At 37.5% G+C, this 26416-nt stretch overlaps 1 protein-coding gene and 1 long non-coding RNA gene across 2 annotated transcripts in view; one reads left to right on the plus strand and one right to left on the minus strand.

The window, feature by feature from the left end:
* Positions 1-26416, minus strand: part of LOC116157415 (uncharacterized) — a 297701-nt gene that overhangs the window by 269965 nt on the left and 1320 nt on the right. The window contains exon 2 of the long non-coding RNA XR_004141445.2: positions 24604-24811. This is a non-coding gene — a long non-coding RNA (uncharacterized LOC116157415). The remainder of the gene's footprint in view (positions 1-24603; positions 24812-26416) is intronic.
* On the plus strand, positions 4708-24843 carry NT5C1B (5'-nucleotidase, cytosolic IB). The gene is given in 11 exon segments (XM_031466619.2): positions 4708-4740; positions 6493-6585; positions 6900-7124; positions 7126-7134; positions 7685-7822; positions 9166-9636; positions 9947-10114; positions 11241-11370; positions 13786-13908; positions 14318-14502; positions 24511-24843. Coding segments are annotated over 11 exon segments (1908 nt in total).

Here is a 26416-nt window from a genome sequence, read left to right on the forward strand (position 1 = left end):
CCTTAATCATGCTCTGAGACTTGCAGAGACACATTCTCACTGGATAGGGCTCATGTTTAGAAACTATGAAGACTTGTCTGATCTAATTACTTAGACTATTCAATTAACTGCATAAGGTTTCAGACTGACCTACTGTTAAGCTGGGGATAGAAGAATGGGCCACTGGAGAAGCTCTCTGAAGAGGAGGTATGATTAAACAGACAATCATTGTAAATTTTAGAGGGAGGTAGGATTGAGTTAGAAACTTGAGTCTACCAATTGCCAATTTTGTGACTTTGGACAAGTTGCTTCGCTCAGTTTGGTCCTTAAAAAGTAGTAAATCGTATAAAATATGTAAGGTGTCCTATGATAAAAATCATTAGTTCTCATTGTCTGTATTTTTTCACTCGTAAAGATTTCAAACTATCCCTATGACAGCAGCATTTCAAAAGGGGAAAAGCAGTCACTGCAAGCCTTTGAGGGTCTAGGCTCTAGGGATTCATATATTACTTCCCCAGCATTATGTCAGATAAAGCAAGTCACAGGCAGGCCTGGATTCCAAGGGGTGGGAAATAGACTCCACTTGCTGATGAGAATGGCTGCAAAATACTGTATATGACTCAGTTGGTCACAGAACCAGGAACTCTGGGCCAAGCACATTACAAGCAATATACATATATCCTTCCAATTTTGTTTAAAAAAAAAAAAACCTCTCAATCTAGATATCATAATGCCCATTATATAGAGATGAAAAACAAGACTCAGAGATGTTAACAGACTTGCCAAGATTAACCAAGTGGCTAGTACCAGGGCTGATCTTTAAATGCAGGTTTATTTGACTCCAAAACTAACATTGGTATCTCAGATGTATATTTTGAAGGCCAGTCATGACAGATGCCCCTGCTTCTTCAGAAAGGACCTAAGAAGGGCATATCACTCTGTCCTCATGTCTATTTTTAGGACTATTCCAAGTAACACATTGTTGAGTGCATAAATGCCTTATTTAGTTGTCAAGGTGCTCCCAGGTCTGTTTCATGCCTGTCTCAATAATCACAGACTATCAGAGGGCTGTAGGGATATGTCTACCACTCCACCAAAAATACCCAAACACATGAATCCAAGGGAATTAAGAACAAGCTTAGACACCTCCCCAACTGTTGATTTTCCCAGCCTATATTCTCAAAAAATAGGAAATGTATTTAAATCAAGTACCCAAAGGAGCCCCAGCTAGCCCGTTTTCCTTGAGGTAGACGATAGTGGTCAACAATTTGCAAGCCTGGGTTTTATTCATTTAGTGCTCTGTTTTGAAAACTCACTAAGGTGAAGTCAGTTAAACGAGTGAAGTCAGCAGAATTCTAAGATGCCTTCTTCCTACTCACCCCTGCAAAAGACCCGCACCTTTAAATAATACCCTCCGCTGCGAATACTTTCATCACTTTCACAAATGAGTATGTTATCATATATGGCAAAAGGGCTTTTGTAGCTATAATTAAGTTTACTCATCCGTTGACCCTGGGTTAATTTAAAAAGAGAGTTTTCCAGTGGGCATAACCTAATCATGTGATTTCTTTAAAAACAAAGCATTTCCTCTGTCTGTTAACAGAAGAGAAAGACAGAGAGATTCAAAACACAAGAGGAATTCAATACAAGGGAGGTTCTCCATTAATGAGACAGGGGGCCCTGGGGCAAAGATCTGAGAATGGCCTCTAGAAGCTGAGAGTAAACCTTGGCTAACATCCAGCAACCTGGTCCTAGTCCTACAATCACAAGAAACTGAATTCTGCCAACAATATGAATGGGCTTAGAAGCAGATTCTTCCCCAGAGCTTCCAGAAAAGGGCCCCTCCTGGCTTATACCTTGGTTCCAGCCTTAGGAGACCCCGCGCAGAAACCCACTTAGACTTCTAGCCTGAGGAACTATGAGATAATAGATGTTTTTGAAGTTCCTAAATGTGTGGTGATTTGTTACACAGCAGCCAATTCAAGTGGCAGATGGAGGCAATAAGAAAATCTCAGTCTTTCTTTTTCCACAACCCATTCTGTTGTCTCAGAAAAGGTACAACTGTGTTGACTAATATCAGGGCCCAATATGCCCCAAGCTCTCCATTCTGTGACATGGAGAATGTCCATTACTAATTGTATTATATTTTCTAAGATAGTCTTGATCGGAAATATCATTATACCATGTGTTCTCATTTTCAGTCTGACAGTCCAGTTATGCCATAATAGCATGCCTGGTTGGTAAGGCACTCCTGATAGCATCACAGCAGTGCTTTTTGCAAAATTCACGTTCATAATTCACTAAAAAAAGATAATAAACACTTATCTATTATTGCTATACACCTTATACTACCTACCATCCTTACAGCCTTTCTGACAGGTAGATGTTACTATTCCAATTTTGAGGGCAACAAAACTGAAATTTGATGAAGTGATGAAACTATATTGACTAACAGAGGTAGGATTTGGGTGCATGAGGTAATATTTATTGACATGACAAACACTAAGCAGGAAGCTGGTTTGCTGGGCTGAAATCAAGAGTTCCAATTTGGATATGTCAATTTGGAGATTCTATTAATCATCCAACTCTATTTTGAATGTACTAATCATTGTGGAAAGAAAGATTTTTGTATTCAGGAACTTGTACTTTAAAGAAAGGAGATACTCAAGAAAATAGGATTTATAATAGCAAACACTTGGAGATCCCCTAAATATTCAATAGTGGGGAAATACTTATGCAAATTGTAGTGCATCCCCTCTAGAACATTTTGGCATCAAAAAATTTATGATTACTCAAATCAAGTAATAGCATGGAAAATATTTATGTTAATATTATTTGGGAAAATCAGGATACTGAATTTTGTGTACATATATATGTATATACACATACATATAATATAACTCTAACAATATTTTACAAAGGAGGAAAGGTTAAACTTTAAACAAATGGATAAAAAATTTCAGAGGAATAAAATTCTAATTATGACTGTCAGGATAGTGAGTTCACAGATGTCTCTTTTTATCTAACTCTCTAATTTTCACAAATTTTCATTATCTCAGAACCTATCTGCATATCTATATAAACACTTTAAAATATTAATAAATACTATTGACATTTAGACATACTAGTAACTTGTGTACCTTTAGACTCAGAGAAGAAAAATCTATGAAGTCAGAAGAGCATTTCTACACACAACATTTCTACAGATCAGGGTGGAGCAAGGTGGCCGTGTGAAGGAAAAGATTCTTTGGGGTCTTCCCATGGCACTGGTGTCTAGTTGTATTCCTTATAGCAATAGTGATAGTTGTATTACTATTTGTATCACTCCGTTAGGAAAAACTCCTGGCTAAACTGGAGTGTACTAGTGCCTCCAGAAATTCTGAATAGTATCACAATCATTGAAGAAAATAAGAAACAGTAGAAGGATGGCCAAGTGGGAACCATGTCCCACAAGTCACTCTGCAGTATCTGCTAAGACTGCAGACTTTAGGATACGGGGAGAATCACTGTGCTGATATTCGACTGGTTATACATGTACATGAACAGTAGCAAAATTATAAATAAAAGTAATAGCTAACATTTGTTAACCACTTATGAATGCCAATCACTGTCTTAAATACTTTATAATATTTCAACCATCACAGCTACCATTTGATGTTAATACCATCATTATCTCCATTTTATGAATGAGGAAATTGAGATTTAGGACAATTAAACAACTTGCCAGGGATCACAGTGCGATATGGGGGAGGGGGTCTTAAAGGATTCAAACCTAGGCCATCTAACCTAGAGCCTATATATTTAACTAGCTAGAAGATCCCTTGGATAACTTTGATTAAAGCTGTCAAAAAATTCTCCTAATATTCAAACTAAGTTATCAAATCCCATGAAGAGGTCAGAAACCTGTCTCAGTTTATGGTGGTTTGACCAACTCAGGTTGGCATGACACATGTCTCTTACCTAAAATCAGAACCATAAATGAAGAATATTATTGGACCTTATAAACCATAGTCAGGGACTAGATTTTACATATTTTTCTCTGTGTGTGCACAAGAGGGACAGATGTGTGTTTAAATGTTTAAGGATGGGGCAAACAGCAGGAAAAACAATGCAAGTATCATTCTGATACACTATGTCTAGCCATAGGGAAAGTGCTTTGACTTAATGAATGGAAATGGCCTTTATGGAAGGAACACCACATACTAAAGCTAAACTCCGGTCTAAACTTTGTGTCTAGAACAAGATCTCAGCTGTCAACAATAGTCTCCAAATTTTCAGAAAGTTCTCCAAAATCTGTCAGGATGAACAATAATAAATGATCGGATCCACAAATGAGTTTGCCACTTATTTTGGCAGTACCTGAAAATGTACAGCCACAAATGGGATTGATATGATGAGTAACACAGTAATGTTAACAGAGATTTAAAAAGAAGGAAGTAGTAATACTGATATTGCTACAAATTAAACATTTAAATATCATTCAGACATTGATTCCTAAAAACCCAATGGTTATGAGTGGATGTACTCAAATAAGAAATACTATTTCTTTCTTTTTTTTTTTTTTTTTACAGTCACAGACTCACAGAGTCAGTTCCTACGGAATCACATATGATGTCATAAATTTCACATTCTAAATGCAAACCTAGACTGAGCAACAGAAACAACAGGAAATGGAGCTGGGGAGAGGAAAACCTGCATAACAACAAAAGAATTTCAATAGTTAAAGAAATGAGTCAAACATCTCTAAAACAGAAAAAGAAGGTCAGTGAATTGAACGTCCTAGAATCTTGCCAAAGAGCTCAGGAAATGTATGGGAATGCTCTGCAACAATTAGATAACTTCAGAGGACGACCACACATAGCAAAAAAAAAAAAAAAAAAAAAGGAGAAGTAAAGGAAATGAAGAGTGGAGAAAAAGGAGTTTAAAGCATGTGGTATAAGTCTGTCTAATAAGTCAGCATTTACTGAGCAAATGCTCATATGTTAGTGGTAAGAGGTGAAAACACAGTTGCTATCTTTGAAGAATGCACAGCCTAGTAGGAAAGAGAATACATAAACAAAGTACAATTCAGTGCTCGGAAAAAGTATGTACAAAAGACACAGGCAACACAGAGGAATGTTTAACACTGGGAACTTCTCCCAGGTCATGCTGAGCTTGGTTTTGAAGAACACTGGAGGGAAGAGGAGGTTATAAGAAAATAAGGGTGGTATACAGGCAAATACAAATCATTTGGCATAAATAGAACATAAAGTATAAAGTCGAGGACACGGAGTTAGAGGTCCACGGGATACATCAAGAGACTCCTGGTTGCTCTAACCAAGTGAATGAAGAGTATATCTGGAAATGAAGCATAAGTACACTTACATTCTATACATTCACTCTAAATACATGAGGTATATGGATCTAGAAGTGGAGAGGATTTGTGGCCATGAAATCTGATCAAAATGCTATATTCTAAGAATGTAGGCCCATGATGATCTGAGGCCTGGAACAAGGCAACGGTAATAGGAATTGAGAAGAAGGACTAGATTTAAAATATCTTTGAGTTAGAAGTGACAGGATTTTATGGTGATGGTGTGAGGGGTTGATGGAAAGATTTTAGGATTAGTTCTGAGACCACACAGCTATGCCATTTTCTGCAGAGACAAATTCAATCATTCAACTAATACTGATGAGATCTTTTCTGGGAGATTAACAGACTGCCCCTGAGCATCTGGGTCTGTGCTAGAAGTTGAGCTCCTTAAACAGATAAATAACACTAATCTTGACTGCATTATCACTACTGAATTGGCATGAAACGATACAGTGAGCCAATACAAAGGTATTTCCTGCAATTGAAAATGAAAACAAATATTTGAATAGGTATCCATGAAATAAGTTATCTTCCTGTGCCTCCCTATATGGTCTTCCCTACTAATCTGTTAATAAGAAAACTCTTTTCACTCTAGATGCTGAACAGTTAGATAATAGGAATAGAAGATGCCTGTTGATTGATCTGTGTAAGATTAAAGTCCTTGATTTTAAAAATCAAACTATTATTGATGAGCCCTAGATTCACAGAAACTATGGTTTATTAAGAAAACAAGAGAAGTTTTAACTCTACATAGCAAATGAAAAAGTTCCATAAGTAGCAATCTTCAGAGTAATGGAGGAAAAAAAAAGTCATTCTGTGTGATCAACTTCACATTTAAATCCAAGTCCTGCTGACCCCTGCAAAATTCTCCCCTAGCATTTCCCGTGTTATCATTTTTCAAATGATAAATGCCTCATGCTTCAAATCCATAAACCAACAAATTTCTATATTGAAAATGCGTTTATCTAGTTTTCTGAAATGTGTTCTTTTAACTAATGCTTGTTAAAACAAGGGAAAAATATGTCTAAAATGTATATTTCTTTGATATTGGCAAACTTGTCTCAAGTTGTAATTTTTATGTATCCTTTTATTCCCCAAATCCAAGATTTCTAATGTCTCTGGATTAAAAATTAATGAACATTCTTTGTTTCTATATTAAGAGTGAGACTGGATCGAGGTACTCAAAAGACAGCCTAGAAACAGACAAATCTAGAAAAGATTCTGAGAAATCTGGAGTCCGTCTGAGCACTCAGGTAAGCTGATCACTTTATCGTTGGTGAGAAAATTAAAGAGCAGAAAGTATAATAAAAAATATTAGGGGGCAGGGGAGTTTGGGGAGAAAAGACTGAGCTATGGAGATTTGTATTAAGGGAGAGCTAACGTCCTCATGGAGAGGTTAAGGAAAAATTAGGAGAAGCTGGTCCCTGCCTTCCCCTCCCCATGCTCATGTAGAATATGTGGTGTAGAATCCCTGCTCAGCCTATGGGATGAGACTGGTCTTTGTTCAAGTCGGGGAGGGAAGGGGAGTCTGGCCATCACATTGACCGTTTTCTGCACAATCTTTCAGATGAGGCGTGCAGTCAATCCGAATCACTTGCTGAGATGTTGTCCCATGCGGGGTCACTCGTCGTGTAGACGCTGCTTTTGTGCAGCTGAGGGAAAAGTACTTCCTGGCCCCTGCCGCACAATACATATTTATATTCACATGTGCCTGTTGTGGGAGCAGGGCCTGCAGATCACCACGATCAGGGTGAGCAGAGATCAAACTATTGATTTTGGAGGGGAGCCGCAGGGCAATCTGGGTGAGGGGAAGGACACGGGAATGGAAACCCTTCCACTCGCCTCTCCATGATCTCCTCCATCCTGTTCCTCCTGAAGGGAATGCTAGAGGGCGCTATTCCCTCTTAGGCAGCTGCCTTGGAGCCCTGCTGCAGCCTTGTTTAGGGACCAGCTGCCCTCCTCTTTGTAGTCTGGTCAAAAATGTTGACTCTGTCTTTTTAGCATCTGCTAATAGGCTCATTCTTAAGGAAAGAAGTGGGGAAAGAGGAGGAAAAGTGTTCAACTCTATTAAGTTTTGTGTAAGAGGAGTCACAGGTGAAAAAATATGAGATATCAGACTTATTTCTTGATTTTGGATGCTCTTCTGGGTGGAGTCCCACTTTATTGCTCCTCACAGAAGTTGGGATTGGGGCAGAGCTAGAACACTATACAAGGGCCAGGGTTGAATAGAGGGCAGGAAACATGTCACTGAGCACGGCTATATTTAGCCTGACATGGCCATTTCATAAGCATATGCATAGAAGGGGTGGGTGGCAGGGCATTACACCTCTGGGTTTCTTCTCTTCTTAAAAGGGATCACAAGAATTATCTTTGCCGAAGACAGGCTCTCGAGGGTACCTAGTCCGAAATCAGTGGTCTCGAACTTCTCGGAGCCCATCCACCAAAGCTCCATCAGTAGACGAGCCCAGAAGCAGGAACAACAGTCTTAAGGTAGAGACGGGGATGCAAGGGAGGAGCACACGATGGAATAATAATAATAATAATAATAATAATAATAATAATAACAACAACAACAACAACAACAACAATAACAACAACAAAACAACAACATTTCTTGATGCTTTCCATGTGCCAGGCCCTGTTCTACGTACTTTATATGGTTTAGCTAACTTAACCCCCAAGTTAAGCCCCCCAGAGTAAGAAAACTGAAATAGAGTAACTTGCCTAAGATGTCACAGTAGTAATGCTCATAGAGCTCGATTAAAACCCAGGTCTAAAAACTGCACACTTAATGATTAAACTCTTATCATTTCTCCTTCCTTCCTTCATACATTCAAAAACTATTCATTGAGTACCCAAGAGACAGAAGAGGGGCTGGAAAGGTCAACAAAGGAGATAGATTGTCCAAGAGTGCTAGACTGTGTGATGCTCTGAGTCCTTAGCTAGGCCCAACCACGAAAGAAGAAAAAGTTTGTTGTGAGAATGAGTTTTTGGATTCAGAGAGAGTGACACAGGCCCAGCTACTGAGAGAACATGTATTCCCACCATCTGTCCCTGTGAGGACTGGCTCAATAACCTAACCTAACATGCCTTTTGAAACATGTGAAACAATCATAAAAACTGAAATAATACACGGATGCTTAATCACCTATCCCACACCTTAGTGAAGGAGTCCTTTCTCCAGAACCATTCCTTCCTATTTAGGAAGATGATTCTCTCCAGCTGAGCTTCACTGGCACAGGAAGCTCTGAAGGAGATGGGGAGACACCTGATTTTCCAGCCCACAGACCTTCCCAGCACTCACTGCATTAATTACAGGGCAAATGTGCAGGCAGATACCCCTGAGGTGCTTTGTAGAGCCTTCTGGTGGGAACTTGCAGTCTAGCTGCTCATCGAGTTAACTGGAGGTCACAGAAGGAGGCAGTGCCAAGCAAGGTCCCTTACTTAAGCCCTCTGTCCTACCTGGAGGTCTCTGGCTGAGCAGGTTTATCAGAAGAAAGTGACACCTTTGCTAGTTACCTAAGGGCAAGGAAGAGGTCCCCCACCCTATCTACTCTAAAAGAAAACAAATAAAAAAGTGTGAGGTGCTGATGGGGCAACTGGGGGAAAATGAAAGGAGTCTGTCTCTGTGTCCCTGTAACAGAAATGTCTAATATTTGAAGCATCTGAGCCCCTTTAAGCCCTACTTAAAGGAGCTGAGATGAACCAGGATCCTTCTAAGGGCTAGGAATGGCACAGAGAGAAGGGGGTAGCTCCTTGACTCCAGCTGCCCAGAGATGAGGACAGGGACCCTGGGCGAGCATCGAACTCAGAAGCCCATTTTCTTGCTCCAGCCCCCCAACAGCTCCACGAGCTCCGGGACTTCATCCACCTCCCCTAGCCATCAAGAGTTGCCGCAGCCGCTGTCAGCGCAGCCCTCGCCGCCCACGCCAACCATGCCGCTCGACTCCCGTCCTTCCACGCCGCCGGAGCTCCAGCTCCCGTCCGCGTCCCGGCGCAGCACCAAGCTCACTGAGAATTCCGACGCCTGGTCTCATGCCGTGGGGCGGGAAAGCCGAGAGTCCCGAGACAAGCGAGAGTCCCGGGACTCCCGAGATACGCAGCAGCGGGAGTATCCTCGCACGCCCCCTACCGAATGGAAGCCCTATGCCCAGCGCAGGATGCTCTACCCTTCCCAGCTGGACCGCGACTGCATGTCCGACCTGGCCAGGCAGCTAGAGGAAGAGGAGGACGAGGACAATGCCTATTGGGCATCCGTGAAAACGCTGTATGAGAAGACACCGAGCTGCTCTCGCCCCCGGCCGGTGAGCAGGACCCACCTTTCCTGGTACCGGGGTTGTCCCTTCGCGCAGCCACGAGGCTGAGCCTCTCTCAGCCTCCCCCGGCCTCCCTCGTTTCCATGTGTCTAGGGAAGTCTGGCCCAGCCCTTTGCTTCTCCTCCCTAAACCTCTCCCTTTGCACTGCCACCTCCAGGTCCGAGCCCTTAGCTGTCTCCAGCATCCCAGTCCTCCAAGCAGGGACCCAGCTGTTTTCTTCCCACTCTGTTCTGTGCTGAGCCCCATTCCTGATCCCTTCGGGTCTGTGTGACTGTCTTGTTGATGTCCCTCTCTGCAGCCCAAACCCAAGCATGCCATCACCATCGCTGTGTCATCCCGGGCACTCTTCAACATGGTGGACGGCAGGAAAATCTACGAGGAAGAGGGTCTGGAAAAGTACATGGAATATCAGCTTAATAATGAGAATGTCGTCCTGACCCCAGGGCCCGCGTTCCGCTTTGTCAAGGTACTCTGAAAGCTGTCTTTGGCCCTCCAGGACTCTGGATGGCAGGGAAAGACCCATGCCAACACTTGGGATCTCATCCAGGTTTCCTTATAATTCCTAGTCCACCCCTGTCTTTCTTGCCCTTTTCAAGTCAACCTCAGATCACAGTTTACACTTTCACAGAAGCTTCCACACTGTTGAGGAAGAGACTGCAGCCCCAAATTTGGAATGTTGAGCTTCCCCAAGTGGACTCCTAATCCTGAGACCTGTAACAGAAAGTTTTGTTCCCTCCATAGAAGGAGTGGTAACCAGAAGCAATAATGAGCTTACAATTCCAAGTAGTAGAAATAAAACACCGCAATAAAATGAGACGAAATTCACTTTAGCTGCTCTTGCCCCAAATACAGCATATTAAGAAAGTCAAGATGCTCTTGGGCAGTTAGGGGGCATGACTTTAATAGAGAAAGTAAGGTTCTCAGAACTTACACTGAAATGTATAGTACTTACAGCTCTGATCCCCTATATAACTTAAACAAATATTACACAATAACATCATAACCAGGCAGAAACAAATGACACCTCCACTAGTTGTGAGGAGAAAGTAGTTATAGGGCCTAGTGGCAGCATGGGAGGAAACCACAAACCTAATCTAAAGACTCATGTTTAAACAACAGACAGAACGCTCGCTTTGGCAGCACATCTACTAAAACTGGAGCAATGGCTTAGCATGGCTTCTGTGCAAGGATAACATGTAAATTCATGGAGCAGCCTATACTTTTCACAGTAAAAAATAATCATCAGATGATCAGGAAAGACAGATTTTATGAATCAAACACAAAAGCAGACAAACCATAAAAGGGTTAGCCTGATCCTAGCTATCTACCCCACCAAAATAATTCCAGTAAACCAAATATAGCAATTTTCAACAAACATTACCCATCTTTCAGTAAACATTAACTTAGGTCCTATGCATAAGGGGCTGAAAATACAGAAATGAATGCCATAACCCTGCCTTAAAGGAGCCACGGTCTCTCAGTGAAGAGTCTTCAAGGCTTGAATTCGATACCAGTGTGATCCTTTCTCTCCAGTTTCCCAGTGCCCATCTTGCCTGGCCCTCTTTACGCACATTCACGTTTGTAACCTTCAGGCACTGCAGCATGTCAATGCTAGACTCCGCGAGCTGTATCCTGATGAACAGGACTTATTTGACATTGTACTGATGACTAATAACCATGCCCAAGTGGGAGTGCGGCTTATAAACAGCGTCAATCACTATGGTAAGTAAAATAAATACCATGTGGAAGAACAGCTCGCTGCTCTGGAAGAGAGAAGCCATGTTATTTTGCTAACTGTGGCCTAACTAATGCAGTGTCTTTGATACTGACACCCCCTTCTGCGTGAGGAATGTTTATTTGCCTATGTCAGAGCAATAGAGGCCATGTTCATTTTTAACTTCAGCACAGAGTTGGGCTCAAAGCGCTGGACTTAACTTGTCAAGTGTGAATTTCAAAGTCTTAATCCCAGGTCCTGCAATATATTTCTCTGTTTTATGTTTTTCACTTCTGAACTTGACTTCAAGCAGCCATCAACCCAGAGCCTTGTTCTGGGTGATCAAACTTCTTGCTCACCACAAATGCATGTTAAAGGTTTAAAGGTTTTTACCTCTCCTTTCTACTCTTAACATTTGACTCTCCCCGGCTGCTCCCTTCCCCCCATCAAATCCATACTCATGCCGGCAAAACTGTCTTTATTCCTTTACAAGGAAAATGTGATCGGTTCTGTCTCTTCATAGCATTTCCATCAGGCATTGGAGACTAAGTCCCCACTTTCCCTGTTAGGGAATCCACCTGACTTCTTACATGGGGACCTTTAACCTATTTTCTAAGTGAAATATCCAGTCTTACAGGTATGTCAAGTCAAAATAAGGTTTACATTTGGTATATTTAAATTCTAGGTTTTAACTGGGCATATTTACATACAGTCAATTGGTATTACAAAGTTATGAGTTTTATTATATTATGCTAATAAGGCTGATGTCTTACTGAGACAGTTGAAAATATGTCTGCCTTTCAAAAATGCCATCTTCAGAGTACTATGCTATGAAAAGACAACATATACAAAAGGTTTAGCACAGATGAGTGGCACAGTCACTCAATAAAGGACAGCTATTATTTTTACAAAACAAGTCTTATTTGATTTAGTAGGTGATTTAGGTCTATCTACCCCTCACCACACTGAGCCCATTGAGGCCTGTGGCAAAAAGAAACTATGGCTATTTATTTATTAATTGTTAATGAACACATTAAACCCAATCTTATGCAGCCTTGCTGGGGGATTAACAACTTTTTACCTGGAAGAGTTACTTACTTCCCTCCTCTGGGTGCTAAAGGCAACTTGTCTCACTCTTTGCTATGGTCTTTGTTATAATTTTCTATTTACATGCCTGGCTCCTCAGTGCACTGTGATCTCCCTGAGAAGAGGGATGATGTTTTAATGATTTCTGAAGCCCCCAGTGCCACCAAATAATTTCTGATCATTAAATTAATAGTATGGTTCACTTTGGTGCCACTTAGGCCCAATGTTGGCTTAAGTGAAAAAGTGAGAGTATTTTGTCAATACCACAGCAAACACTTCCACTTCTACTGCTGAGAGACCGTATCCAGTCTCTTGGTCCATGCAGAAGACAAACAAATGACGAGACTCAAACAACTGACTGGACTCAAAATTCTGCTTTATATCATCTGCAGCTACCCAGTTTATCATATATCCAAAAACACTCTGAATGGGTACATGATATCCTTATGGACAGTGTTACACTTTAGCTATTCTCACATCACTGAACCATGTTTTGCTTTTATAAATAATCCTGTGCTGAGACCTTTCTACATAAATCTTTAACAGAGTTTCAGATTATTCCCTTAGGATAAACCCTTCAAAAAAGGAAACACAGGTCAAAAGGTATAAACCTCTTAATAGCTATTGATACTTTTATCAACAAATATCAAATTACTTTCTAGATAGCTTGTACCAATCTATACTTTCATTCATAGTGTATGTGGGTGCCTATTTTACAAACCTCTCACCAAATATCACATTTGTCTAGTATTTTTTATTGTTGATTTGAAAGACATTTAACGGTGTATTAATGTTTAGTCTGCTAATTGTACTTAAAATTTCAAGTCAAGAGACAATTTCAGGCCATTTGTTGTTTTTATAAAATAGTTTAAATCCTATCACTACTTGTTATTACTACTGTATTGTTACTAAAGAAATACAGAAATGGTACTTAAAAACAGACCACGTCCGAACTGGCCCTCTCAACAGGTGAGGATGCTGTAGCTGAAGGGAAAATGCACTGTTCTAGACTAGACAAGAGTTGATGTGAACTAGTGGGCTTAGACAAGCCTTTGTGTCTCGGTTTCCTCTTCTGTAACGAGGATAATAAAGCCTGCCATAACAGTCGTTGTGAGAGTAAACTGGCATGGCCTACCTGGATGTATCTGGACCATAAACTGTCATAACCAAGCAGATCCACTATTATATAAAATAGCTGAGACATTTTTCAATATTGGTGCTAATTCTAAAATCTCAATAGGGACTCAGTTATTCCTAAGGTAACTTTCACTTGCATTTATAGTAAGTATATGGTTTTTACTCTCTGACATAACAAAGTCTTGTTTGCCTGATAATAGGCTTACTAATTGACCGCTTCTGTCTGACTGGTGGAAAAAGCCCCATTGGATATTTGAAGGCGTATCTTACCAACTTGTATCTTTCTGCGGATTCTGAAAAAGTACAAGAAGCAATACAAGAAGGTATTAGTTTGGTCTTCTCTCTCTGGTTAACACAGAGGTCTGCATGAGTGTTTCCTTCCATTGGGCTTCACATAGTGTTATGTGGTATATGTTATTGTTGGATTTTCGGCTAAGGTGTCTCCATAAGTGGCAGCCCTCAAGTTTGTCTTTTAGAGCTTCGACCTTCTTGGAGGTGGGCATGTTCAGTGCTTATCCTACAATCTATTTTACTCTTTCCCATCCCTTATAGAAACGGAGGCAGTACAAAGACAACTGTTTTGAGATGTGTGGTTGTGAAGAGGAGTTGAGTCATTTTCAGAGAATAGCTAGAAAAGAAATTCAAGGTCTGGGAGGACTTTTTTTTTTTAATAGTAGACACTAAAATTCATGATCCTGAGAAGAGTATTAATCAATCCCAATGTTCTGCCAGGAATCGCCTCTGCAACGATGTTCGATGGAGCAAAAGACATGGCTTACTGTGACACACAGCTCCGTGTGGCCTTTGATGGGGATGCGGTCCTCTTCTCTGATGAGTCTGACCATATTACCAAAGAGCATGGGCTGGACAAATTCTTTCAACATGAAACGCTATTTGAGAATAAGCCTCTTGCTCAGGTAAGTTCAATGAGTTCTAATTAATTTTGATCTACTTATTTTCCAAGACATAAATACTTCTTCATTGTGATACCTTACCAGTTAGCCATTTCTACATAATAGGTTCTCAAAATAATAAGGTCATTTCCAACAGGTCAGGAAACATTTGTTGAACCTCTCTGTCCATAACCTCAAACTCAATAAAGGCATCACTTAACTGAGAAAATCTGCAAAACTGAGAGCTTGAATTAAATCAACGAATGAGCCTCAAACAAGTGCAAACTATGAACAACTAATAAATTGAAACCGAAAACTTAGGTGTTTGGGGAATCAATCCATGAACCAAAGTGTTAAAGTCATGGTCTGAAATGAACAAAACCTATAACTCCTGAAGCAAAAGATCTGAAACTTCAAAATATTCTCCAAACTGAATCTGAAATAACTGATCATTTAGTTTTAGTCTATGAATCTTACCAAGGCCTTTTTTTAATTGGCCATTTTTTCTCAGCTCTTCTTGAGCTTAAGATAAACTTAAATATTGTTAGTTTTATTACATTCATAAAAGTATGAAGAGACTAATCAAAAGCTGGAAGTTTTACTAACTCGCCTCATGTTACAGCAAGGGATAATTAAACTCTCTGTGTGTGTTTATGTGTGTGTGTTTAACTTCATAGTCCCTTCCTAAATAGCTTTTTTAGAAGTCTTGAGCTCATGTCAAGAAGTTGTTCAGTGTTAACAAAATTCCCTATTGAAAGGAAAACCCTTTGTTATATTTTACATAAGTCTGCTTGGCTGAAATTCAGGGCCTATTGTATAGTAGCCTTTAAGTATTATTAAAATGTACAAGATCTTTAAAAAACTTCAAAAAAAGAATTATTTCAAAGTAATCTTAAAATACCATTTTTTTCTATCTCGGGGAAGTAATCCAAATTTCTTTTAGATTTTCCACTTATCAGTTCTTTTTTTCCATATTTTAAATCATTTTTGCCATTAAACAATTGAAATTGTGAAGCCCAACACTAGTTATAGCAGGAATACCTAATGAATTTTTATTAAGCATGCTTGTTTTCATTATGCGGTCCTTCTGGCAGTGGATAAATATGGAAAGACCCGGCTTTGCCAGATGTGTTCCACTGATGAGAAGGAAGTTATGAGGTATGATTACTACCCAGGGCTTTCAGCTATGTTGGTCATGGAGCTTGTGGTTTGGGCATGACAATGTCCCAATTGTCTCAAATGGAGGAGATCTGAGAGTCACCAACAAATGGGACAGCTGGATAGGATTAATTTAACCACTCTCATTGCAGCTTATAAGCCTCCAGTGTGGTACCAAGGCTAGTAATGGATGTCTCCTGATTTGATCTCTGTCTCATCTTAACCATTCTGGAATAGTGATCTCCAAGTGTGTGTGCACATTTTAATCAGAGTTGTTGAGGTATACTTTACATCAGTCTAATTCGTCATTTTTAGTGCATGATGCATTTAAGATTCATCCATGCCATCCCACGTGTCAGTAATGTGTTCCTTTTTACTGCTGAATAGTAGTTTTCTGTTCCATGGATATACCACTTTTTCTTTATTCATTTACCTATGGGAGGATTTTTAGGTCATTTCCAGTTGTTGGCATGTATAAATAAAGCCATTTTAAGCATCTGCATACAGGGTCCTGTGTAAACACAAAATTTACGCATTTCTCATGGGTAAAAACCTAGGAGCAGGATTTCTAGGTCACATGGTAAGTTGCCAAACCATTTCCCAAAGTGAACAAACCACTTCGCACTTCCAACAGCACTGTGTAAGTGATTTTTTTGCTCTGCATCCTTGCCAGGCATTTGGTATTGTCAGGTTTTTTTCATTTGTTTGTTTGTTTTAAGCTTTTCTGGTGGTTACACAGTAATATCCCATTGCGGTTTTAACTTGTATTACCCTAGCGACAAATGATATTGAGTATTTTATCAAGTGCTTATTCGCCATTATATGTATTCTTTGGCAAAAATATCTGTTCAGATCACTTGTTCATTTGAATAGGGTTGTTCATTATTTTATTATTGAGATTTGAAAGTTCTTTATATATTCTGGATACAAGTTCTTTACCATGTGTGTTTTGCAAATACTTTCTCTCAGTCTGTGCTTGTCTTTTCATTCTCTTAATATCTTTTAGTGTCCTTCAATAAGCCATAACTTGTAATTTTAATGAAATTCAATGTATCTACTTGTTCTTTCATGAATTGTGCTTTTAATGTCATATGTAAGAAATCTTTGCCTAACCCTAGGTCACAAAAATTTCCTATGTTTCTGTACAGAAGTTTTTATAATCTTATCTTTTATGTTTTTAGAATTATTACCTATTTGAGTTGATTTTTATATTTGTGCAAAGTAATGAATAAGGTTCATTTTTACTGTTTATGGATATAGCCTAATTGTCCCAGCACTATCTGTGGGAAAGACTGGCTTTCTGTTCCTCTACTATAGACATCTATCTTTCTGCAAATATCACACTGTCTTGATTATCATAGTTTTTAGTTAAGTCTTGAGACTGGTGGTGGGACTCCTCCAAATTCATCATTTTTCAAAATTCTTTTTGATATTTTGATTCCTTTTTATTTTCATATAGATTTAAGAATTTTCTTGTCCTTTTCTGGAAAAAAAAATCCTGTTGGAATTTTTATTATGATTATGTTGAATTTATAGCTTAATCTTGGGAGATACCTTAACAACAGCAAGTTTTTCAGCCGGTGGACAGAGTATATTTCTCCATTTATTTAGATCATATTTGATTTCTTTCATCAGTGTTTTTTAAATTTCAGTATATAGATATCACACATATTTTGTTAGATTTATACCTAAGTATTTAATAATTTGGGGTAGTATTACAAATTATATCTTTAAATTTTTAATTTCCAGTTTATTTATGCAAATATACAGAGCCACAATTTATTTTTGTATACTGAGTTTAGATCCTGCAACTTTGTTAAAGTCACTTGTTAGTCATAGTAAAAATTTTGCAGGTTATTTGAGATTTTCTGCACAGACAATTTTGACTATGAATAAGAACACTTTTATTTGTTTCCATTCTGTATGTCCTTTATTTATCTTTCTTGCCTTATTACCCTTGCTAATACATTCAGTACAATGTTCAATAAACATTATGAGAGCAGACATCCTTGCCTAATCTTAGAGGGGGACATTCAGTCATTGACTATTAAGTATATTATCCACAGGTTCTATCAAGATGTCCTTTGTCAGGTTAAAGGAGTTGCCTTCTATTCCTATTTTTAGAGTTTTATAATAAATCCATGTTGAATTGTGTCATATGTCTTTTTTGCATTATTGAGAAAATCATGTGGCTTCTCTAGTCTGTTGATATGTAAATTATATTGATGAATTGTATTGATGGTATAAATTCAACTTGGTCATGTTGTATTATCCTTTTTTATATATTGCTGGATCCAATTTGTCAAAATTTAGTTTAGAATTTTTTTTTTTTTGCCTTTATGTTCTTGAATGTTTTTATTTTGTAAGAACTTAGAGAGTAATGCTGACCTCATAAAATGAGGTGGGAAGTATTTTTCTCCCTGTCTGTTTTCTGGAAGACTTCAGAGTTCGTATTATTTCTGCTTTAAATATATGGTAGAATTCAGAGAAGCCATCTGGGCTTGGACTTTTATTTTAGGAATGCTTTTAACTAAGAATTCAGTTATATTTGATAGATATAGAACCACTGTGCAGATTTTCTCTTTCTTCTGTTTCTTCTTCTGGTAGTTTATGAGTTTGTGTCTTTCAAGGAATCTGTCCATTTCAGTTAAGTCATTGAATTAATAAGCATAAACATTTTCTCATATTGTCTTATTATAACTTTATTATTTTTAGGATCTTTGGTAATGTACCCCTTTTCATTTTTAACATTAGTAATATTTACCTTCTGTTTACCCCCTGCCTTTATGGTCAATCTAGCTAGACTTAAACAATTTTTTTTTAATTTTTATTTATCTTTAACCAGCTCTTCCTAAGTTTTTAAAGGTGGAAGTTAAGGCCACTGATTTAAGATTTCTCTTCTATAATAAACATTTAATACTATAACATTCCCTCTAAATGCTACTGTAGTTGCACCCCACAAATTTTGATAGGTGGTTTGTAATTTTTATTCAATTCAAAGTACTTTTTAATTCCTTGTGACTTTATATTTGAGTTATGGGTTATTTATAAATGGGTTATTTAATAGTCAAATATTTGGAATTTTTCCAGGTTTCTTTCCATTATTAATTCCAAGTAGAATTCTGTTGTAGTTAGATAATATATTTTCTATGATTTCAACTATTTAAATTTCTGAGGAGTGTTTTATGCCCAGAATATAGTCTATCTTGGTGAATGTTTCAAGTGTACTTGAAAAGAATGTTTACTCTGCTGTTTGCGGGTTGAACATTCAATAAATGTAAATTTGATTAAGTAAGTTGATAGTTTATTATGCAGGTCATATTGCCCAAGTGTTTAATATTATCAGTGATTTTCTTTCTCCTACTTCTACCCACTATTGAGGAGGCAGCATTGCAGTCTTCAAGTATAGTTAAGGATAAATCTATTTCTCCCTTCAATTATATAATTTTTGCTTCATGTATTTCTAATTTGTGTTGTTTAGTGCCCAAATATTTAAGATTATTATCTATTCTTGCAAATTAATCCCTTTTCATTATGCAGTGCCCCTCTGTCTGATATCTATACAACCATTCTAGATTTTTTTCTTGGACTGATGTTTGTATGGTACATCTTTTCTGTTTTTACCTTTAATTTATTTATGTTCTTACATATAAATTGTCTCCATATTTAAATTGGTTTTCTTGTAGCAATTACATAGTTTCTGTTGCTTTTCTGTATAATACGATAATCCCTGTGTTTTAATTTGTTTTTAGAACATTTGTATCAAATGTGATTCTTACTTAGATGGGATTAAATCTACCATTTTCCTAATTTTTCTATTTGTTTTGTCTTTAGTTATCTTCAGTTTCTTTTTCCTTTTGTCATTTTTGCTTTTGAATGTGTTGTTTATATTGAATGTTTGTAGGATTCCATTTTATCTCCACTATTGATTTATAGCTCATTTTACATTTTTCAGTGGTTATCCTAGGAATTACAATATGCAACTTTAAGTAATCACAGCCTACTTTCAAACAATATTATGTCACATCAAGTACACTGTAAAAACGTTACAACAGTGTACTCTCAATTCCTCTTCCCCTTGTTTAGTGACACTGTCATATATTTTACTTTCATCTATACTATAAACTCACAATACTTTGCTACTATTTTTTTTAATTTAGGTAGTCAATTATCTTTAGAATGAATAAGGATAAGACAAAAATATATCTTTTTTATTCATCTTCATTTTAACCATTTCCAGGAATCTTCATTTCTTTGTGTAGATCCAGGTTTCTCCCTGGTATCTTACTCCTTTTACCAGACCATCTTTTTACATTTTATGTAGAACCAATCTGCTGTTACTAAAAGCTCTTAGTTTTCCTTTGTCTGAAAAACTCTTTACTCTCCTTCATTATTGAAAAAATATTTTATTTTGACTGGCTATAGATTTCTGTATTTACCCTGTTTTTCTTTCAGCACTTTAAAGATACCCATTCATTGTCTCTGACTTGCATAAATTCTGACAACAAATTGTTGGAGATTCTTAACTTGGCCCTCTGTATGTAATGTCTCTATTTTTCTCTGGCTTCCTTCAAGACTGTCTATATTTCTTTGTGTTTCAGCAGTTTGAATATGGTGTATGTATGTGTATTCCACAGCATTTCAATGCCCTGTTCTTTTTCCCCCTACTATTTTTTCTCTTTATTTTCAGTTTGGGTAATTTCTGTTGACTTGTCTTCAAGTTCATTGATTCTTTCCTCAGCTATACTGACTCTATTAATGAATCAAAAACATTCTCCATTTCTGTACCATATATTTCTTTCTAGCACTACCATTCAACTCTCATATTTTCTACTCTTTGTTGAAATTACTACTTTACTCATCTACTTTTTAATATAGTTGCTGAGATATAATCACAATTATTTTCAATCTGCTCTCCTACATTAATGACATCTAGGTCATCACTGAGTTTTCTATCAATTATTTTCCCTTGAAAGTTAATTGCTCTTTTTATTTATTTTTATTGTAGTCTCAGAAATCTTTGATTAATTTCTAATCATAGTATGTAGACAGTATAAGCTTTGGTAAATAGTATTTTTGCCTGGTAATAGGCATGACTCCTTTTCTGCTAGCAGTTCGTGTGACTGATTGAATCAGTCAAATCAGGAATCTGACTGGGTATGCATTTTGTTGCTGCTATTGTTACTTTCTTTTTGCCACAGGCTTCAAATTCCTCTGGTAGGTTAGTGGAGGGTTTTTCATGATATTCCTCTTCCATTTTCAGCTGCAGGGCTTCTCCTTGTGTCCATGCCTCAGGGATGGTCTCTGTGTTGTTACCCTTCTCCTCCCAACTGTTACTGTTTGTCTCTGCCAACTAGGGGGATGATGTGGGGAAAAGGGGCATTCTCTGCTGTTCTAGTTAATCCTAAATCTAAGGCAGTGCCTGTATTTCCCTAGGTCTTAGGGGAAAAGTTGTATGATTTATCTTGCCTCTCTCCCAGTGATAGGAGATACCTTAACGATCTGGGTCTCCTGTCCCTCTCGCAAGGATGGAGGGTTTTTCTTTTTCCTTACTCCATAGCAGTAGATCTTTACCTGTGTTCTGGGGTAACAGTGCTTGAAGCCCTTCTTCTGGCAGTTTAATACTTTTGTCTCTTAGGAAACATGGAAAAAGGCAGAGCTTTAATCTTTTCCTATAGTGGCAGCAGCTCCTCTCCTCCACATCTGCTCCACAAAGGACTGAATACTTTCATCTTCCACACTGTCTATAGTCCTTCTCATAAGTAACTAGTGAAGTCCATAGAGAAAAAGCCTGTAAGAGAGTGTTCATTTCTTTTTTCTGTGGTTTCCAGGTCTTCTGTGTTCTCTCATTAGCCCATACTTAGCCTTTTTCAATTTGTTTTTAAAAATGACCTGACTTTTTAATACCCACTTCTATGGTCTCTGGTATGTCTTCCCTCAGTGCTCTGCCAAAGATATGCCAGTTCTTGAATTCCATCTGTCCTTGAAGATTACCTTAGATTTTTCCTTAAATTTGTTCCCTTAGATGCATATTAGTTAGTTGCCCTGTTACCTCAGCTGTCTCATGGGCTCAAGAAAAAATTATAATGTTTTAGATTTTCTGGCTTTTTATTGTTGTTAGGATAGGATTAACAGTCTTTCCAGCTTTCGACATCCTAGGCAGATTCCAAATGTTTTAAATTATACAATTCTTCAAAAACGTATGTTCAAGTAACTTTCTCCCATGTTTCTATATTTTTATTGATAAAGTACATACTTATACTACCATATAAATATATAAAGTATTAAACATATCCAAAACGGAAGTAAGAAAGAATGACATGGGTACCTAGTTTGAATATAGTGACATAACTGGCCAGGCTCTATTTATTCTCTTTGGAAATTACTCAAAAGCATCAAGGAGAGCTGTGTTCCTCTGCGTTTCAAAACCAAACTGTGAGGAAGGTGGCTTCTTCCAATAGTTACTACACCTCCTTTGTTGCTGTTGCCAAAAAAAAAGGGGTTATAGTTTTTGTTTGTTTGTTTGTTTGTTTTTTACTTATGTGTATGCCTTTCACCTTTAGGAAGTAAATTTTACTCTTTTTTTTCTGATATATTTAGCCTCAGAGAAAGCAATACTAAACAAATGATCACATAGATAAGCCACTTTTGTGGAAAACAGCTGGTTTCCATGACAGCAAAGAAGAAGAAAGCTTTTGAATTGTGAAAAGAAGTCAGTTTTGAAATATTACCCTTGACCTTTCCCCAGAAATCCTCTAATTTTTCCAAGGAAAACCAACCTACTTCAGCAATAAGTAATAAAAAGAGAACCAGCACATTATATATGAAAAAATACTATGAGAAAAAAGGCAGACACAGAAAAGTAAAATCTAATAACAGATGGAGAACTCTCATTAGAAATAGTTGCCATAGAATAGGTGAAAATTGTGACTAAACATATACCATGACTTTTAAAAACTTAATAAAGCAAGGCCATAAAGTAGAAATGCAAAAATCAGGGAAGAGTTGATAAAATGTTAAATGACAGAACTCTGGAAATGAGCAGAATAGAAAAATAATATTTTAGAGTGAAAAAATGACAGAAATAGATCACAGATAAAGAAAATCCAACATATGCACAATTGGAATCCCTGAAGAAAACACTAAAATTATGTTCTGGGGGAGAAGAGGATTGTGTGTGGTAAATACAAAAATGCAAATTTACATCAAAATATAAGTCAAAAAAGTCCTGAATTAGAATATTTTAATGCATACACTAAACTATTACAGATTAAAAATTAAAGGCCACATTATGTTATAGGGAAATAGAACAGAATGATCATCACTGAGACATATCCTAGTAAAGTTACTTGACTTCAAAAATGAAAAAAATAATCATTTGGGCAGCCTGAACACACAAGTGAGGGAAAGAAAATCAAGCTGTCCTTGAGTCTTCTGCACAACAGCACTCAGTAGCAAAACACAGTGGAGCCTTACTTATAAGATCAGGTAGAGAGAAAATATAAATCACAGATTCTATATCCAGCCAGAAGTTCATTCAAGTAAAAAGGAAAGAGATCAACGGTTAAGAATAGAGTATATTCTCAGGGATTATTATTTCCATAAGATTTTCTTCAGAAAACTAGCGCAAAAGGACATGTTTTGGCCAACATGTAGATGACTAGAAACACAAAGGCACAAATGGGTGTAGAATATATTTAACATAGAACTAAAACTAAAATATTTGCAGAGTGACAGAAAAGAAAGCACATATTTTGTGCTCTAACAATGTAGAAATTACATAACTATTAAAAACTGAAAACGTGGAGGAAAAAGTTACAAGGAAGAACAGGTAAGCTGATATCTTCAGTTACAATAGCTAATCAAAGGATAAAATGTACACCTGATAGAAAGATTAAAATCTTTAATAATGCAAATATAAACATTGAGAAAGACATCCAGTTAAAACTGGATGATTGAAGAAAAAATAGAGGATAAGAGAGAGATGAAGAAGTGCCCTAATTTCATTATTTTTCATTGTAAAAAGTAATAGATCCTGGATTTTAAAACAATAGGGGACTAAGGGTATTATAAAAAGTTATAAAGGTAACTAATAGAAGGAAATAATGTAAACCTTCCTAAATGTCAAAAGATACACATGTGCAGATAAAAAATACACTCAGTGAATAATCTTTTAAAATCTTTAAACATGAAAAATGAAATAAAAATTGTAATACAGAACCATTATCACATATATTTGTAATATCAATAAATGTAAGTGGCCTAAAAGTCAACTTCTGTTTTAAAATTTAAGATTTTCAGATTGGATCACATAGCAAAATCCAATTCTATTTTCTATATTAGAGATAAAGCTAAAACTATGAGTTCAGAAATATTGAAAATAAAGCTAGGTGTAAAGATATACAAAGTAGTTGTAAATATAGACAAGGTTGGATTCCAGCCAAGAAGGAATTGAACAAGATAGAGAAAAAGCATACTTTATAAAGCTAAAATGTAAAATTCACAAAAAGTACATTAAAAGAGTAGTGCTTTGATGATTAACTGAACTTTAGAGTATCCCATTTTGCCCTGCATAGTTTATGTCTGTTGCACTGGTTCAACTTTACAGGAACTTCTTTTACTCTTAAAATATTTGTGTTTAGATGATAAATTATATGGTCATCCTATGTTTATTCTAGGAATGCAAGGATGGTTTTATATAAGGAAATAGAATCACATAAATGGAAGGAGTCTCAGCACTGTACCACTGGCCTGTACTCCATGTCTCATGCAGTATTATTTACACTTTTATAAGTTCTTATAAACATCTGCCTTTTTTGCATTCACTTACTTTTGCTCACTGCATCACAGCTGTGACATATGTTCCTTTTACAGGGTCCTTTGAAAGGCTTTCTGGAAGATTTAGGCAGACTGCAAAAGAAGTTTTATGCCAAAGACGAACGGTTACGTTGCCCCATCAGAACCTACCTGGTTACAGCCAGGAGTGCAGCCAGTTCAGGCGCCCGTGTGCTGAAAACCCTTCGCCGCTGGGGTCTAGAGATAGACGAAGCTCTTTTCCTTGCTGGAGCCCCCAAAGGTCCCATCTTGGTGAAGATAAGGCCTCACATCTTCTTTGATGACCACATGTTCCACATTGAAGGGGCACAGAAACTTGGCACCATCGCAGCTCATGTACCTTATGGATTTAATCAAAAAATGAACAATTAGGAATGGGGAGGAGAAATAAAGCAGTGAGTCTGGTCTTACAGGAGCCACTTCATGTGGATCTCTAGGGTAATTAGGTATTTCAGTAGATTAGACTTCAGAACTTTGTTCATTTGGAAAGGTGTTTCTCTTGAGTTTTTGAAAACATTTTGAACTCTCAAGTTACCTTCAAGCTACTTCTCTTGGAGCTGTCAATGCTGGTGATGCCATTGCACCTACTTTTGTGTGTAAGTCATAATGATAATTTTTAGTATAAGTTTAAAACTTGAATGCTTAAATGCTTAAAGGGCTATGTCAGAAGCCTACTTAGTTTTACAAAGCATTGCTCATTTTTGGATGTTGGTAGCCATAATGAATCATTACCCATCGTCATTATAGAATAGTGGGTTTTCATAGGTGGAAAGAGTAGGGTTAAGCCCACTCTTGAAAAATGGAGCTTTTCGGTCTGTTGCCTCTGTAAACGTTTAGTCTTTTAATTGTGGCAAAAATGAAGATGTTACTCTACCTGCATTGAAGTATACCAATTTTGACATTGCCCATTTAGAGATAAAAGAGCTGGTTATTCATACAGGTTATTCATCTAAGATGAACTCGAGACAGAACCTCTTGGAAGGGTTCTCTGAAGCTTATTTAGTGGGTTCATTCACTGTTGTCATTCTGTTGTGATTTTTGTCTTGATTTCAAAAAACATTGATTCATAATAATATTAACCATAATCTGCTATAATGTTAGGAACAGTAAGCTGGTTATTTTCACATGTTACCTCATTTTTTCATCAAACCAAACATTTGTGACATAATATTATTATTACTTTCCTTTTTGTCAACGAAGAACCTAAGTTTCAAAAAGATTAACTAGTTAATCCAAGGATAATAAATGGTAGGATAAAGATTCAAATTCAGGTCTTACTTCAAAATCTACCTGTTGTCTATTTTCTCTGTGTTACAGAGCCTTCCAAATTGAGTTGCTATTAATTCCATGACTGTAGGACCCACCCCGAACAAATCAGTAATCGCATTACATTTTATGCTTAAGCTACATGGCAGTTACACAGTAGGTCAGGGGACTCCTCCTCGCATCCTCACACCCTCTCTTGCTCCTTCTACCCCCACCTCCATCCCTACCTCACCCACATAGACATATTCCACCCCTGGTTCTCATTAAAGCAGACCACTACTGACACATATCTTTTGATCTGCTTCCTGATTTGATGTAAGCCTGTACAAAATATATCATTCATGACACTTATTGAGTACCTGTTTTCTAAGCATTCCCCAATATAAAGACCACAAGAGAGACTCAGACATAATCCTATCCTTTAGAAAATTTAAAACTTTTAACAATCCCTTAGAGGAAGTCAAATGTGCAAGCTCACATACCCCACACTAGAGGGCTGTTTGTTCTCAGCGCCAAGTGAGGGTCACACAGGAGGCTGAAACAGAGATCTGTATGGGCTGGAAGTGGTCAGGAAATGAAGAGAACTGAGGTGGGCTTTGAAGGACAGGAAAGAGGTGGGTGGATAGAAAGGAAGAGGGAGAGAAAGCATGTGCTTCTGGCTCAGTGAGTTGGAGAAGCA

This window comes from Camelus dromedarius, chromosome 15 (assembly GCF_036321535.1).
Source record: "Camelus dromedarius isolate mCamDro1 chromosome 15, mCamDro1.pat, whole genome shotgun sequence".
NCBI classification, from domain to species: Eukaryota; Metazoa; Chordata; class Mammalia; order Artiodactyla; family Camelidae; genus Camelus; species Camelus dromedarius.